Source organism: Tuber melanosporum (assembly GCF_000151645.1).
Source record: "Tuber melanosporum whole genome shotgun sequence assembly, scaffold_113, strain Mel28".
In the NCBI taxonomy this organism is placed as follows: Eukaryota; Fungi; Ascomycota; class Pezizomycetes; order Pezizales; family Tuberaceae; genus Tuber; species Tuber melanosporum.
Window position 1 is genome coordinate 325,943 of NW_003298770.1, and position 12,614 is coordinate 338,556.

General features: G+C 47.6%; 1 protein-coding gene; it reads right to left on the reverse strand.

The window, feature by feature from the left end:
- Positions 1 to 8,742: 8,742 nt before the first annotated feature.
- Positions 8,743 to 10,266, reverse strand: GSTUM_00001625001 (uncharacterized protein; the record flags this gene model as incomplete). XM_002835724.2 has 1 exon in its annotated part: positions 8,743 to 10,266. The coding sequence occupies exon 1, from the start codon at positions 9,961 to 9,963 to the stop codon at positions 8,743 to 8,745; it is 1,221 nt and encodes a 406-aa protein (XP_002835770.1). The 5' UTR covers positions 9,964 to 10,266.
- Positions 10,267 to 12,614: the final 2,348 nt, after the last annotated feature.

A 12,614-nucleotide genomic window follows, 5' to 3' on the forward strand; every position in this document is an offset into this window, starting at 1 on the left:
CACTGGCCGTCTCCACTCTCATCCTCGTAGTATGTGTGCATGAAGTATCACTCGTAGTGTTTCAGGCCATTGGATTTCGGAGGTTTTGACCGGTGCTCGGTTACTTCCCCGCGTTTCGCGCTGGGAAGGGGGAAGGTGTTGGTGGGATTTTACTCGTAGAGATTGGCCTATTTTGGCTTGGTTGGAGTGTGGGAGGGAACCTTCATACTTGGAAGTTGTCAGGTTTGTTAGGTATGAGTAGTGAGGGGGAAGGATGTATGTACGTACGTACGTATGTATGTATGTATGTATGTATGTATGTATGTATGTATGTATGCACACGTATTTACATAGAGTACGTAAATACAAGTATAACACATACATACATAGGGTTCAACATGTCGCTTTCCCACCCATCGCATATATCACAATATATGCAAAGGACATACAGTACAGTACCAACGAAGCAGGCCACGGATGGGGACCGATCCGTGAAGTATGTGTAGAGAGTCCTCGCCTGCACGGAGGCTCGTATGGTACCTGTGCTGTGCTGTAACTCAAGTACCCGAGCAGTGTATCATATTGTTGATGCCGGGTCGGCGAACAAGGATAACAAAATGATATCGAAGCGTCCTACAATCGTGTCCCGTAACGTCTGGTGTATCCAAAGTCTTGGCTGTCCTCCCCTGAAAGATTGTATCATAAGTTGATAAAAGAGGGGGAAAAATGTCGTCACCCTCTCGATATCCAGCGCCGCCGGAGCTGGGCTGTCATACGGAACTCTGGAATGAGTTGATAGCCCCGGAAGTTGAAGGTGCGGGATTGTGGTATCGGTGTGGTCGGGTGCCTGCGCTTGCCTTGCCATGCCTTGCCCTACATTGTGGAGCTCAGAGATCTGGGGGTTAAAGCTCTAGTTCTCGCTAGGGTGCATAACCTCTTGTTCGGGGCGGGGACTCGCGGGATTATACTATATATGACTATCCCCAGCAATTCATGCGCACCTATACTTCGGGTGTCATAACTACCACTCGGGGGGGGGATAGTGAATACGTGCAAGTACGATACTGTACACACGCTCCTCCCGAGCACTTGCGAGAAGTCGGACACCTTTTTCCATGTCATGTCTGGCACGGGATTGCGCTAGGGTTGTCGCTTCCGGTATCGGTGGCATGACATGTATAAGCCCTTGTGCCTCTTTGTTCTTTTTTCGTCACCTCCAAGTCGGGAGACTTTGGGTGGGAGTTATGATAGTTATAGTAGCTGTTCGGTCAACTAATGAAATCAATAAAAGTCATCGGTAAAGAAAAAAAACCAATGGAATGGGAAAAAACGGGGGACAAGAAATTCCCCTGGCGATGTGCCCATGGGGGGTGAAGTGATATCCCGTGATGTGAGGGTGAACACTTTTGATGTTTGGGAAAATGGGAGGGGGGGGGAGGGAACTGCACTGTACATACGTTAGGCACTTTATAAGATATCTTGAGACGTCCCTTCCCCCCGGTCTACTACCCATTCACCCAGTTTGGATCCGGTACATTACGAATTCTCCTCTACGTATATTCCCGTTGAACACCTCAAGGAGGAGAGGAAAGTGCCCGGATACCCCACATGTACGTCCCCCCCTGGGGTTTCCATATTGGAGTCTTGCTCTTGGTTATCGAGTAGATGGTACCGTCCCAATCATTCACCGGGCATTGGTGCTCGATCGAATGGCATTCTGCGGACACGACGACTTGTATGAGCTAGAAGAGGGGGTGGGGTGCGAGGGGTGTAATAGTGGCCGTGTTGTTCGCACTTGTAGATATCGTAGTAGAGTGAGAGTGTTCCCTACTACTCTTCGAGGGGGGATAACCAAGCACCAGTATCTGAATTCGCGAAAGTCTTGATGTACTTATGTCAAATGAACAAAGTTGTTAGCATACGAGGAGAGTAGACAGCTCCACTTCACCCCATCCAGGTCCGAGTGTTGGCATTGGTGGAATCGATCCATCAGTGGGAGAAGAAGTTTAAGTGGAGTTTCATATATACCCCCGTCATCAGTTAAATTATAAGAACCGAAAGCGCAATGTGCCAGGAGGATAGGAGATTGTATGGATCTATAAGTCGCCGTACCGAGGTCTGGGGCACTTCAGTCATCCCGCGTTTCTGAGATGCTTGATAGTGATGGCAAAGAGGGTGTTCACTGCGGACCACTTTATCTACTGTACTCGAGTATATACTTGCTACCCCCCAACGACTATTATTACACAGCGACCAGTCCCTTATCTACCAGGATACCTAGCTAGCTGGTTGACAATATCTTACTTTTATCTGGTTCATTTTTTTTTTCTCAACACAGTACGGAACTATTGAACACCTTCTCCCTTCCAACCCTCTACTTTAGTCCATATGTCGCGTAAAGTTTCTCCAGGAATCCAATACCTAGCTCTCAGCGCTCGGATTCGCCGAGTGAAAGATCAATTTATTATGAATGATATCCTACCAACGACACCTCGAGACGTCGAGGGAGGGATGTGGAAAACGACTTATAATAAAGGATGCAACGGTGCGAGTGAGATCACCGTGAACGAACGAAGCACACTGAGCGAGAGGGAAAAAACCATGGACAACAACTGATGAACCCCCCCCCATCCCGGGTCCGTGGGACATATATGGTAGTGTTGTTGGTGAATAGCCAACAATCCTAAAATCCAACCCAATCGACCAAAAAAAGAACGTAACGCTATAAGAAACAAACTCCCCAGAAATATCGTGATCCAGAAAATATCTATCCTGGCCCGCAAATGGAAAGAGAGAATGAAGAAAAGAAAACCTTATGCCTTATTCCGACTAGCACGAAGGACTGGCCAACTCCACGGGGTGTGAAAGAGAGAGTAGCACATTATCATACTCGAGTATGATTCCCCATACCGGCCCCCATGTGTAAGCTATGCTTCCCAAGCGTCAAACCACCCCACCGCAGCCCCGTATATATACGTCAATTCCAGCAATTACGGAACGGAAGAAGTTCTTCTTCTCCAGCCATATTGGGATCCCACCGTATGAGTTTTTCTTCCCCCCCTCCGTGAATATATATAATATATAGTTCGGGTCGACTTTCTTTCTCCCCTCAATTCACTCGGCCAAGCAAGCGTCACAGGATCGGTAATGACTGTATGCGCGGTAGACGGATGGAGATGGTGTTTGTTGGATTTGGTTTTTTCGGGGGGGATATGACAGTTTACCTCGAAACTTAAGTTTGTGAGTTTGCCAACCGCCCCCTTTCTACACGACCTTGTCAGGTGCGTGATGGTAGGTTAGGGTAGTATGATAGGAAGAAATGGAATTCCAAGTAAACATTAGTTGATGCGACTGAAACTCCGATGGGAGTGAAAAATGCTCTCTCGTGTTTCCCCGAACCCTTTCGCCGAACTAGAACCTGATTCGCAAAAATGTGTTGAAGCACGTCGGGCATTGCTGGTCCAGTGGTAGGATAATTGCCTTCCAAGCAATTGGCAGGGGTTCGATTCCCTTGCAATGCATAGTTTATTTTATTTTATTTTATTTTTTCCCGTCGGATGATTCTCTTAGCTTGGTGGTGACTAATTTGTGTTTTTTATATATATTACCCTTCTGGGTAGCGAAGGGTGTTTCTCCTTCCCCTTTAGTGAGTGGTATTTATGGATGACATCGTGGGCTATATGAGTACGGTTAAACAGCCCTTCAGGTGGTCAGTCCCTCGGGTCTTTGTTCACCGTGCGCCGTGCGGGAGAACAGTATCTTGATCACTATCACGACCATGACCACAACCACACCCCCACCTCTACTTTCACCCCATCGAAGCTACGTGCGATACCCGACCGCCCATCCGATAATCCCATGTCTCCAGCACCCCACTGTAGGAACAGTTTGTGATGTGATAAGAGCGGTTCATTCCCAAATATGATACCCAAATACGCGTAAATAAAATCCCCAAAAAAGCTTAAGCTATCCCCTTCTCATGTGAAAAACAGGGATAAAAAAAAAAAAGCCATTGAACATATCAGGTTTTTTGGCCCCGAGTATGGGGAATGCAGAGTTCCAGGGGCTTGGGTTGGTCATGTGCTGCACGTGCTGGGCGGACTGTTGTCGGTGGGAGTGATGGGCTGTGATGGGGATGAGGGGATGCTATAATGCTGGCGAGGAATGATATCCATAGTTTTGCGTGAGGCCGAAGACGAACAGGTAAGGGGTAAGTTTTTCTCTCCGGGAGGGGCTCGGTGAGTGTTTATGGTGATGTTCGTTAATGATATAATCTCTCCCTCGCGAGAGAGTGGGTATCATGCTGGTATCATCAGTCTAGTTGGTAAACACTGCGGAAACAATCCCGGAGAACCAGCCTGCAAGGCCCTCATAGGAGGAGCGCTTCTTCCTCACGACTGCGCGCAGGTTTCTTGGGAGAGTCGGTACCGGCATCCGAGTGTCCATGGAGGGGAGGGTTGGGAGCTGGAGCTTGCTTGCTGGCCCCCCATGAGTTGAGCCCTTGGTAATTAAGGACGATGAAATGTTGAAAAGTTGACAACATCCACGAGCCGCTCCCCCCACGGACCAGACAGAACGCTGATCAAGCCCCCCCACCCCGAGATTCCCGTGAAAAACGGAGGCACGCATCATACCATACCTGCTCCACACCAGAAAACCGTAGAAGCTAGTCACCACCGCCCACCCACAACAGAACATATAACAATAACAACGATCAGTCAAGCAAGCAAGCAAGAACAGTCTCGCAATCGATCGAAATTAAAAAATCGTAGTATCAAAACTCAAACCTAGAAAATCGAACTCGTGAATCACTCGCAACGCCCCCCACCCCCACCCCCCGATCCGACAACAAACACCGATATGAGGATGGAGAAATCCCAAAGGCTCCCATACAAGAAAGACGGCATCAGAGGCCAACATAACTACCAGCACGATGGTAAGGATTGTGAGATCCCAACGGCCGAAAGGATCGTGTAAATTAAGACAGCCCGATCGAGGATTTACCTCTGCGGGCCATCATCCGTTCTCAATCAACCCGGGGTGGGTAGGTAGGTAGGTAGGGAGGGAGGCTGGTTGGCTGGCTGGATGCCCGTACAGCGTTGGAATCGGTCAGAGACAGGCCGTTTTCCCCATGACCAACCTCCCAAAGCGCGAGATGGCCTTCCTCAGAAGAGCTCCCGGGTCGTTCGTTCATTGCTCCCCAGAGTCGTCGACCCGAGTGAGGTGGGAGGTTGGGAGCGGGAAGTGTGAAAAGTAATAATAATAATAATAATAATAATAATAGAAACAAAGCATAGACCTTCGAAACCGGCCGGCTGGGCTACCGTCTATACGAAATCCTTCCTTCCTCTCTCCCTCTCTTCTCTCTTTATCAACCGCGAAGAACTCCGGGATGATGGACTTGACTAATCAGACGTTAAGTAAGAGCTGTGAAGAGGAAGAAGGAAAAAAACAAATTATATTCCAGGAACCAATCATGTGTTTGTGCATCGTGGACCTATCCTGTTGGCATATTCATCATATCATAACTCGGAAGTTTGGGTCTGGCTATCATACTAGGGAATTTGCTATGATATGATAGTTGCTAGGTGTGAGATTTTGGGAATCATAAAAAACCAAAATTTTGGCTACGATACTTGTGTATCATAGTTGCTTGTCGAGCTGGGGGGTTATGAATACTACTAATACTCTACATTGTACAGTAGCTTGCACTTTTAGGAACTCTATGGGAAGGCTATCGTGCAGTTCACATGCATGGATAGTAGGTAGTAGTAGGTCCATCGCAGGACACGATAAAACTCGAGCTTTCCATCACGATTATAATAAATAACCACCTTCATTCTACCAAGTACGTACCCATTAATAACATCCCCAACATGTCGTATGATATTGTTCAAAATTTAAATAACAGGTATCAATAAGTCCACTTCCACCTCCACCTACAAACTCCCGGAAACACACCCCCCTCCTCGCCCTCCACTCCTCCCCTTCCCGCACAAAGCACCACTCACCGACTTCAACTCCAGCTCGAAAGATAAACCGAGAAGAAAGATAAAACGAAAAAAAAAGAAAGAAAGAAAAAGCACTAACAAGAACTTACTTAAAACCTCGAAACAAAAAAAAATAAAAAAATAAAAGTGAATAAAAAAATAAAAATAAAAATAAAAATAAAAATACCTCCATCACATCACATCACATCACACCGATCCCCAACCCCCTTACCCAACCCATCCATCCATCCATCAAAATCAAAATCAAAATCAAAATCAAAATTTCGAACCCTCCCTTTCCCTCCTCCTCATCCTTCCTCCCCTACTCGAGAAGAAAAGAAAAGAAAAGAAAAACCAAAAACCAGAAAAACTCAACCAACCAACCAGACATACCATAGCAAATCTCAGGCTTCCCAACCAAAAAGCCCGCCCAGCCACCCCACCCCACCCCACCCCCGGCAGAATCTCGCCATGTGTTCGGTCCAGAGTCAGTCAGGAGTTGTGTAGTATGTATCATAGTGATGCGATATGACATGATATATACTGCGCAGTACTATACCTGTAGCACCGTTAGACATGCATGCGCACATATACTTGTGTATAGCATAGTATAGTAACTGTACTGTACTGTACAGTGCGGTACATACATGTATAGAAAAGCGGTTCACTGGTAGATGCGCGACTGCAATGACGCCGGGTGGTGAAGGTTGAGTGAGTGAGTGAGTGAGTGAGTGAGTGAGCACGGCACAGGAGGGGCCAAGGTACTCTACTCTACTCGTACTCTGTATGCTGTGCTGCGCTGTGCCACACGGCGTTTCGTCTTGTCTGTGCTTTGCCCCGGTGCAAGCTCTTGTTCAATGGCTATTGATTAGTTGGTTGGTTGGGTAATTGATTGATTGGCACTGGTAAAAAGGGACCGTTGTTTATTCCTACCGCACTGCCAAGAAGGTATGAGAGAGGTTAGACATCGGCTCTTATCATTAAATTTCTTGGAGTCAACATCCGGAGGTGCTATGATGATATCTGAAGGAAGGAAGGGAAAAACACATGACTGGGCGATGGGTAAACGAAAGTGTTCCCCAGTCCAACGTACAACAAACAAGACGGTAACCCAAAAGTGCCCCTTCTCAATCTGAATATGATACCCAGTTTTCAACTATGATACGAAAAAAAGGAAAAAGGGGGATAATTCCTGAACATCATATACCGCAGACCCGAAAATCTGATATGGCCGATATGATAAATAGTTACAGTATCAAACAGCCATACAGGTAACTAAGTAATATATATATATACTCGTACAAAGAAAGGTATTTTTTTTTCTTCCCATAATAATAATACTAGGAGGTGGGTAAGGTAGGTAAGGTAAGATCAGGTGGACGCAAAGTAAAAAAAATGAAAAATGGAACGCATAAAACAGACAACACGGTAGATAAATGGGTAGACTATAATGCGAATGAAACAAAAAAATAAATTAAAAAAAAAAAAAAAAAAAAACACCAGATCGCTCGCGCTCGCCAATTCTTTGTTTTTTGTGATCGATATAATGCCCGGAAAGAAATGGAACTCGCAAGAATCGCTAGAAGAAACAAACAGAAAAACGGGTAAGATGATTATATAGAGAAGAGCTATAAAAAAAACAGGCCAAATTGTATGACAAAGATGAAAAAGCGAATGTGTATATAAGTTGAACCTTCCCAATGCAGCTATTGAAGTAACCATGAATGAAAGAGACCGAAAGGAAGTATGGAAAAAAAATGGAAAAAAATGGAAAAAGAATCCCTGGCCGTAATATGAGAGGGAAAATAAATAAAAAAAGCAAACTCCTGTGTTCCCGCTCAAAATTGCCGCCGCCCCGCACCCCCCCCCCCGACACCTCCATTTCAAGTGAATCGAACCAATTCCGAAAAGAAAAGGCGAAAAAGGCAAGAAAATAACCCGCAAAAAAGAAATAGTTGCTTTTTTTTTTCGTGTGGTTTTTTTCGTGTTTTTTTTTTCCTTTCCCCAATCTCATCGTTTGGTATCAGAGAAATAAACGAAACCCATCCTATCAGAGCAGCGAATCTCCTCCGGGATAGAGAATTCATGCGCAAAAGGAAACTTTGTTATCGGAACAGCTAATTGTAGTCGTAGTGCTTTCCACGCTTTCGAGTGAGGAGGGTTTTCTGGGAAATCGGTTTTAATGTTTCGGGGAAAGGGCCCAGGGGGTAGAGAGGGGGATGATGTGAGGTGTGAGAATGAGAAAAGGGCATTGAAGTGAACAAGATGGATAGGTAACCGAAGGAAACGAAGACATGGGAAATTAGAAATAGTAGTAAAACGATTCTGAACCAGGAACCCAAGCCAGTAGTGGTATCCATGGATACATTCAAAGCGACTCAAAGAATCAAAAACAGTGCATGCTCAAAAACAGTTCAAACGCAATGCAAAAGGGATGAACAAAAGAGGTGGTAATCATAACGGGAAAAGCTTTTGCCCTAATCATTTCTCATGTCGTCGTAGTCGTCGTCATGGGGTGATGAGAGGAGCCAGGTAGGTCGCGAGATGGGTGGGAAAACGGGTGAGCAGATGAGCAGATGAGGGGGGACAACTGTCAGTTTCGCAGGATCAGCGGAGTATTTTCGGCGTTCTTGGTAAAGGGTTTGTAGGTTTCCGCAAGTATTCAAATTATCGTGGCGTCTATGAGTTCCGTGAGCACATTCTTGCCTCCGGGTTATTCCCCCCTACGTCCTTCCATCCAGCATTCCCCTGCAGGTGAAAGCACGAACGAATCCTAATCATCCTCCTCACCCAACTCCTCATCGTCACTCTCGCTGTTTATGTTGGGTATGTGAGACCGTGGGTTTGAAGATTTAGCCTTCTTCACCGGGCTACTAGACGGCAACCCCGCCTGTCCAGCTTTCCTCTTCATTGACCCACTTGTCGGAGCACTGCTTCCTCCTCCACTGTGGGGATGCGCTGCATTCGGTGGCATCCTGTTGGGTGTTCGGGTGGCATTGGCCTTATCCGCCTCCTTATTCTTCGTCACGGCGGCTGGTTGCCCGTTGTTCCCACCATTACTATCCCCAGCACCATTACCACTCTGTTCCCTCTGCTTCTTCTCCATATCCGCTACCTCTTCTGCCGTCAAAAACCTTCCTCCCGGCCCTCTCGGTCGCCTCATGGCATGATTGTGTCGTGACTCATGAAGGTAGGGCTTTCGCTGCTTCGACGTTAGTCTAAGGGCCTCCTCCAACTTTTGCCGAGCTACTCTTCTCTTTAATATTCGGTGGAACTGCTTGGCATTTACATAGAGGGGGGATTCCTCAGGTGGTCCCAGGTCGGGAGACTGCTGATGGGGTTGAACGGGGGGGTGCATTGGTGGTTGTTGGACGGGTTGCGAAGGCGGGGGTTGTGATTGAGGAGGTGGTGGTGGAGCCGTTTGCTGGGTTGCGGGAGGTTGTGGGGGCGCGGATGTTCTTGTGCTGTTGACTGGCTGGGCATGCTGCAACGAAGGGCTGCCTGTCGGACCCTGCTGTTGGCTCATCCTTCGCTGAGACAATTGGGCTACATTTTGCATTGTCTGTTGAGAAACCTGCTGATTCGGAGGTTGTATAACTTGTTGACCTGAACCAACCTGGTTTGTGGTTGAAGAAGCCATTTGGGGCGACCTATTCTGTGTTCCTTCTCTCTTTACCTTTGTTGGCCCTGTGTTCATCCGCGGGGAAGCTATCGACTTCTGACCACTAAGTGGTAAACCGTTATCCGAAGATTGCATAAAGAATGGACCAGGCTGGGGTATAGCGGTAGTCATATATGGTGTGTAATATTGATGGCTTGTGGTGGGCATCTGTGGGGAGTGTTGATTCCCTGGTTGATGCATCGAGGCATTGGGGATATGGGGAGATCCTCCGCTGACCCCACCTCCGGGATTCTGCTGGGGTGAATATGACCCAGCAGTACCATGAACATGGTGTGTAGAATGGGGTTGCGGGTATCTCGGAGCAAAAGCCATCTCGTTAGAAGATCGATCTAAAGGGTGTAGAGGATGGCGAGGAACTTTGGGAGAGTAGGAGTGTCCCTTGTGAGCCGCCGCCAGGATTGAAGAGTTGATATTTGATTCACCGGGAGCGAAGGGGCTGGCGGGGTGATCAAGTATTGGATGGTGGTGGGGGGAGAAGCCGTGATTCTATGCGTGTCTCTCGTGAAAGGCGTGAATCCGTAACAAACGTCAAGACGCGACGAACGCGATGCCGAATATTATCTGAAAGACACCAGAGCGGGTTCCAAGAGCAATGACTGGATGGGGTAAATTCGGAGGATCTGTCAGGAACGCAACCGTGCGGGAAGAGGCAGCCAGGACTATAAGCTGTAGTAGGCAGCAAGTTGATAGCTTAACTGACAGGTTGTCGACTGTCAAAGTTGGGAGGGGTGGGCAATCTTAGGAGGATACCAGCAGAGCAAAAGAAAGACAAACGTGTGGTGGGGCTCAGCGGGCTAGCTGGCGCAGCGTAACTGGTTGGTAGGCCCAACTCACAGAAAGTGTTACAGGAACAAGGAGTGGGGAGAGTAATAACAACGCTTGGAACACCCGTTTTCCAGAGTTCCTGCGGAGGGATGTCAGGAAAGCAAGTGAGTACGGTAGTGGTGGGTGGGTGAAGTGAGTTGGGGTGTAGTAACGGAGGAAGGGTAAGTGGGTATGGGTAGCCCGGGACCCTTAGACTATTTGACAGCTGAAGAGGGGGATTCCTCCTTCCCTCCTCGATTCGTAGACTGTCAGTCGGAAAGGGCAATGACGAGGATGTGTTGCTAGTAAGTAGCAGTATTGGGACCAGAACTGCCGTGTGCAATGTCTCAAATTCCACGCAGCAAACCTTTCGTTTTTTGAATACTCAAGGAATTTTTATTTCTATTTTTCTAAGGTTTGAGAATTATTTCGCCTTTGAGCAAAGCACGTGTCCGACTTGGGTGCGTTGTCCAAAAAATTGTTTGAGGGGGAGCTTTCGACGGAGATGGTGGTGGGAGGTGGTGGGTGGTGGGGCGCTGGCGTTGTAGTAACGACAGTACAGTACTGTATGTACTGTAGCCTTCTTTTTTTTTTTTTTTTTTTTTCAATGGGGGTGCAGAGCTGTGTGCGTGAGGGGATGGGGTTGGGCAGCAGACTCAACTGCAGATGATGTGTTAAGTGTCAGTACAAGTTGAGAGAGAGAGAAAGACGGCGGGGAAGGAAAGGATGGGGGTCGGGAGACTATGGCGGGAGTCGTTACATACAATTAAGAGAGGGAAAAAAATGTTACTCTTCACTAAAAAAGAGGCTGATGACGACGGGGTTGAACCAATTGCTCGCGAGCTCAGAATGGGACAAATCCACTGGACATCAAGCGAATAAAAGCCGAAGAGTCGTGACAGGACAGTGATGTGATACCAAAGCTCGAGCGTTTCAAATTTTCTCCTCTCCAACTCTTCGCTCAATGTTTCTCCGTCCGTTTCAAGTCGGGGGGTGTGTCGGTTGGGGGGGGGGAGTATGAAGGCAAAAGGACAAATGCCCAGTGAGAGAGTAGGATGTGTACAAGTATGTAGTGCAAAGTGCAATCAAGGTGTATTGCACGTATGTACGATATTGTATTGTGTGCAGGTAAGTGTATGTGTGTATTATAGTAGACTGTACATAGAGTACAGCCAGTTTTGGCAGAGTTTGGGGGGTCGCGATGGCCAAAGGTACCCCTCCTCCGTTATTCCCTTCTGGTGGCTCTCTCCCTCTCCCTCTTTTCTCCCTGGCCCCTTTCCAGTTCAGGCTGGCGGTTATTGGGCAAATGCTGGTTATGATATGACGATGGAAGTATTTAGGTATGACCCAGGATTTTCTTGGATCTAATGATGGTTAGCAACTCTAAGGCTCCCTGCGGCAGAGGGCATGCAGAAGGTTGATTGGGGGATGCGCTGGCAAATGTAGCGCAGCGGACTGATGGGCAGTGGATAACAGACACAAGTAAAAGAAAGAACCACACGCCAACGCGTGCTAACAGCACTCCGCCGACTTGCTTACTGCTTTCCTCCCCCAGTTGCACTGGAGCCTCGCCCTCAGAGGGGGTGTTGATAGCTTTCCCCATTTCTTATTATTTTCACTATTCCTATGATACCCCATTTTCCGAATTTCAATATCTCGGAGTGAAAGGCCTCTTTGTCTCGTACTCCTCCCTTCTCTCTCTCCCCGTAACACACACTCTCTCACGCTTTTCTCCTTCACTTCTTTTTTTCTTTCTTTTCCTTTTCCTATCACTTTCCTTTTTCTCTCTCCCTTTTTAGCTGTCACGTATCATACGCCTGCGGTTGTGGCAAGCCCACCATAACACTGCCCTCTTGCATGCGACGTACAAGTACTGTGCTCTACAGGCCACCCCCGAAATGGATTTGTGCCTGGTGCAATATGCAGCACAGGCAGAGCACAAGTGCTACGGTAGTACGTACCGGTACTCCTTCGAACAGCATCTACGTACGAGTACTCGGGTACCGGTAGATATGAAAACTACTCCCGCCTTCGCTGTCGGCCGGCATGGTCTAGCCTATATATGGCTCTGCCTGTATTCGCCTCTTTCCCCTGCTCGATGACGGAACCGCTGGACCAATTCCAAATTTCCATCTCACGCCTGCTGAAGTCCGCAGGCA